The 4,608-nt window shown below is 54.8% G+C and overlaps 1 protein-coding gene across 1 annotated transcript; it reads left to right on the top strand.

The window, feature by feature from the left end:
• Nucleotides 1–1,936: 1,936 nt before the first annotated feature.
• On the top strand, nucleotides 1,937–4,359 carry ASCL1 (achaete-scute family bHLH transcription factor 1). Its single transcript, XM_045084778.1, is given in 3 exon segments — nucleotides 1,937–2,190; nucleotides 2,193–2,800; nucleotides 3,190–4,359. Coding segments are annotated over 2 exon segments (714 nt in total). The 5' UTR covers nucleotides 1,937–2,037; the 3' UTR covers nucleotides 2,754–2,800; nucleotides 3,190–4,359.
• Nucleotides 4,360–4,608: the final 249 nt, after the last annotated feature.

Below are 4,608 nucleotides of genomic sequence, written 5' to 3'. Positions count from 1 at the left end.
ACTCGACCTGAGACGCGCCCCACACTTCTTCCCCTGCCTCCACCAGAGCGGTGCCGAGATGGGACCGGTGGCTGGGTCCGCATTCTCTGCAGAGCCCCGTCCCAAGGCGCCCCAAAGCTGGACCCGGCCCTACCAGAGAGCGCCAGGACCAAAGCCCAGGAAGGGCGCCTGGGTGGGCGCTGTCCAAGCGGCCGAGCCACCGCTGCAAGCGCCTCCCCCTCCCTCGCGGCGCCAGCACGCGGCCCCGCCGGGCTCCGCTCCCAGTCGCCTGCCACCGGCCCGCCGGGCACACGCCTGGGGCGAGATGGAGGCTGCGCCAAGGCCGCCGAGGTGCCTGCGGCGGCGCTGAACAACCAGAGAAGCTCCTCCGGTCCCTCAACCTCTACCCCCATCTCTTTTCTCAGACCTACCCTGAGAATACCCCAAGAGTACTCCCCTCTTTATCCATCCCCCAGCCGGTCCGGAAACAATCCTTTGGGAAGGGGGTCCCTGCTACAGGCAACCGAGGTCATGAGGGGGGAGGGCGGAAATCGCTGCCATACCCCTACGTATAGCACCGATCACAACCACGCCCAATGAGAACACCTCTGGTCTTGAGGGTCCCCTCCACATTTACTCAGTTGTGGGGACCAGATCCTAGTTTGTACACCTGAATGGGACATTGGGGACCATCTAATCCAAACTTCTATTGCTACAGATGAGGAAACTGAGGCTCGGAGAGGTTGCCACTTACCAAGGGGCCACGGAGCTAGCGAGAGGGTGTGTTGGGACCCAGTCTTAACCGCAATTTTATTTACTTAACAGTCCAGTAATTCCCACGGAGTTCTCCCCATCTTTCTAAACTTTAACTGCAAATTTGCTTCAGCTCCCCCAAACAGCAAAGACTCCCAAGAGAATGACAGTAGATGGGAGATGAAAGCAGGAAAAATAGAGCCCCATTCTCCCCAACCTGCCCACCACCCATGGCACTTGTCTGCTCAAACCCTTCTCTGTGCTCTGCTCCAGTTGTCAGGAGAATCCCGAGGCACTTCACCCCCAAACCTTTCCACCCATACACCCCGAATTCCCAGGGCTATTGGCCCCTCCAGGGACGCTGCCCCCCCCCTTTCTAGAGCCACCCCCGGCTGCAGCCCGCCCTGAGCGCGCCGCCTGTTTATTCAGCCGGGAGTCCGGCACGCGCCAGGCGCACGCACTGCAACAACAAACCCCACTGAATGGAGAGTTTGCATGGAGCGGGCGCAGGGACCGGGCGGGGGGGAAGGGGAGAAGAGGAGGGAGAGTTTAGGGAGTGGGTGGGAGGAGGAGGTAGGAGGGGGGGGGAGTGGGGGCTGCAGCCGCTCGCTGTAGCAGCGGGGAGTGGGGGGCGAGGCGGGGCCAGGGCTGCGCGTGGGGCTGGGTGTCCCATTGAAAAGGCGGCCGCACTCCGGCCGCCCAGCACTCTCTCACTTCTGGCCAGGGAACGTGGAAGGCGCACCGACAGGGGACCGGCCAGGGAGGGCGAGTGAAAGAAGGAAATAAGAAAGAAAGGGAGTTAACAAAATAATAAAAAAACAGCCTGAGCCACGGCTGGAGAGACCGAGGCCCGGCGCAAGAGAGAGCAGTCCTAGGGGGCGAGGAACGGGAGACTCAACAGACCGTGCTCACCACTGACTTTTGCTTCTTCGGCTTTTTTTTTTTTTTTTTTTTTTTTTTTTTTTTTTTTTTTTTTTTTTTTTTAACAAGAAGGCGCTAGCGGCAGCCTCACACGCGAGCGCCACGCGAGTCTCCTGAAGCCAACCCCGCGAAGGGAGGAGGGGAGGGAGGAGGTGGAGTGGAGGGAGGAGGAAAAGCGTCTGCACCTTCTTTGCTCCCACCCTAAGAAGTCTCCCGGGGATTTTTTTTTTTTTTTTTTTGTAACTTCCCTCCGGCCTCCCTCTTCCTCTCTCCCCTTCTTTCCCTCTCTGTTCGTGCACCCAAGTCCTGTCTGCGTCGCCTCGCGCGTCCGCACCTCGCGTCCCCGCTTGCTCCCATTCCGCGACTCCTTGGCGGCCGCTGCGCATGGAGAGCTCTGCCAAGATGGAGAGCGGCGGCGCCGGCCAGCAGCCCCAGCCGCAGCCCCAGCAGCCCTTCCTGCCGCCCGCAGCCTGCTTCTTTGCCACGGCGGCGGCGGCGGCGGCGGCGGCAGCGGCGGCGGCGGCGCAGAGCGCGCGCAGCAGCAGCAGCAGCAGCAGCAGCCGCAGCAGCAACCCGCGCCGCATCTGAGCCCGGCGGCCGACGGCCAGCCCTCAGGGGGCGGTCACAAGTCAGCGTCCAAGCAAGTCAAGCGACAGCGCTCGTCCTCGCCCGAACTGATGCGCTGCAAACGCCGGCTCAACTTCAGCGGCTTCGGCTACAGCCTGCCGCAGCAGCAGCCGGCCGCCGTGGCGCGCCGCAACGAGCGCGAGCGCAACCGCGTCAAGCTGGTCAACCTGGGCTTTGCCACCCTTCGGGAACACGTCCCCAACGGCGCCGCCAACAAGAAGATGAGCAAGGTGGAGACGCTGCGCTCCGCGGTCGAGTACATACGCGCACTGCAGCAGCTGCTGGACGAGCACGACGCGGTGAGCGCCGCCTTCCAGGCTGGCGTCCTGTCGCCCACCATCTCCCCCAACTACTCCAACGACTTGAACTCCATGGCCGGCTCGCCGGTCTCCTCCTACTCGTCAGACGAGGGCTCTTACGACCCACTCAGCCCCGAGGAACAAGAGCTGCTCGACTTCACCAACTGGTTCTGAGGGGCTCGGCCTGGTCAGGCCCTGATGCGAACGGACTTTGGAAGCAGGTAGGTCGCATTTGGGAGCGAACAGAATGATTTTCTTACCTTCCCTCTTTTTCCTCCCTCTTAGTGTCTGGAGGACAGAGACTTTCTCCACGGAGATTGGGCGGGGGGGGGGGGGAGGGGGCGAGGAGTGGCGGCTGATTAAAAAAAAAAAAAATTGTTAAAGTTTGTCGACTTCAAATGCTGGTTGGTTTGTTTCAATATTGGCCCCTGGGAGTGGCTTTCCCTAGTTCTCGGAGGGCTAAGGGTGGAGTGAGGTGGAGGGATGCCGGAGACTCGAGTACCCCGACCTGTCAAAAGAGATGCTCAACCTGACAGATCCTTTTCCAACCCTTCACTTTCCCCCACCGCCATCCTCCAAGTTCACACTAACCTCTTCCCTTCTTCTTAAGTTATAGGGTGACCGCACAACCTGCATCTTTAGTGCTTTGTCAGCGATGTTGAAGGGAGAAAAAATGAAAAAAAAAAGAAGAAGAGAAGAAGGAAAGAAAAATGAAACAAAATAAAATCAGGCAACCAACCCCAAGACCAACTAAGCCAGGCATGCCTGAGAAGCAAGGCTCTTGCAAGGCGGGGATACGCTCAGAACTGTATCTTTGCACTCCAGTCATTAACGGAGCTATGAAGGGTGACTAGGACCTGAGTCAAAGCCCAGAATGCAGCTTGTGTGCAAAAGCAGTGGGCTCCTGGCAGAAGGGAGCAGCACAGCCCCACAGAAACTCCCACCCACAGTAACAGGCAGAACTGAAAGCACTTGCTAGGGTGCCTTCACCTCCCTGCCCTCTCTGAAAGCGCAGTTCTTAGCCCTGTAGAAATGGGTTGGTGTCTTTCATCTCAGTATACCCCATCCCAGTAAGCTGTGGACATTTGTCTGCAGTGAAATCATGCTCTACTCAGTCCTTTCAAACTCAGATCCTCCTGGGGTGGGGGTGGGGGGGAACTCCCTAAATCCCATTTCCTCACACCATCTTTTCTACCATTTTCGTCATAGAATGCTTCCAATCTTTTGTGAATTTTTTTATTATAAGAAAAATCTATTTGTATCTATCCTAACCAGTTTGGGGATATATTAAGATATTTTTGTACATAAGAGAGAAAGAGAGAAAAAATTTATAGAGTTTTGTACAAATGGTTTAAAATGTGTATATCTTGATACTTTAACATGTAATGCTATTACCTCTGCATATTTTAGATGTGTAGTTCACGTTACAACTGCCATTCCCCCTATGTGGTTTTGTAAAGAACTCTCCTCATAGGTGAGATCAAAAGGCCACCAGATGTACTTCAGCACCAATGTGTCTTACTTTATAGAAACTTTGTTAATGTATTAATGATGTTATTAAATACTGTTCAAAAAGAACAAAGTTTATGCAGCTACTGTCCAAACGTAAAGTGTGGCAGCCAGTTGGTTTTGATAGGTTGCCCTTTGGGAAATTTCTATCACTGCCTTTTTTTTTTTTTCTTACTGTTTTATTACAAACTTACAAGAAACGTGTATAACCCTGTTTTATACAAACTAGTTTCGTAATAAAACTTTTTTCTTTTTTTACAAATGAAAATAATCAGCTGCCTCCAAGTCTTCCTTGACTCCACTGTCCCTGTCCAAGTTATTTTCGAAATGCCAAAGGGAAGGAGTGGGTGGTGGACAAGAGGGTGGTATAAACCATGCTAAGGGGCAGAAATGACAAAGATAAGTGCTATGACAAGTCCTATCCGAGGAGACTCTATGATGACTGCAGGGGGAAATACTTGCATAAGCAAAGACAGCTTTCTTCCCCTTTTATGCTGCAAGCACACACACCTCAAGAACA

Source organism: Mustela putorius, unplaced genomic scaffold (assembly GCF_011764305.1).
Source record: "Mustela putorius furo isolate JIRA1106 unplaced genomic scaffold, ASM1176430v1.1 tig00000788_pilon_pilon_pilon, whole genome shotgun sequence".
Classification (NCBI taxonomy): domain Eukaryota; kingdom Metazoa; phylum Chordata; class Mammalia; order Carnivora; family Mustelidae; genus Mustela; species Mustela putorius.
The sequence above is the reverse complement of the archived record's forward strand: the minus strand, read 5'-3'. Positions and strand labels throughout refer to the sequence as shown.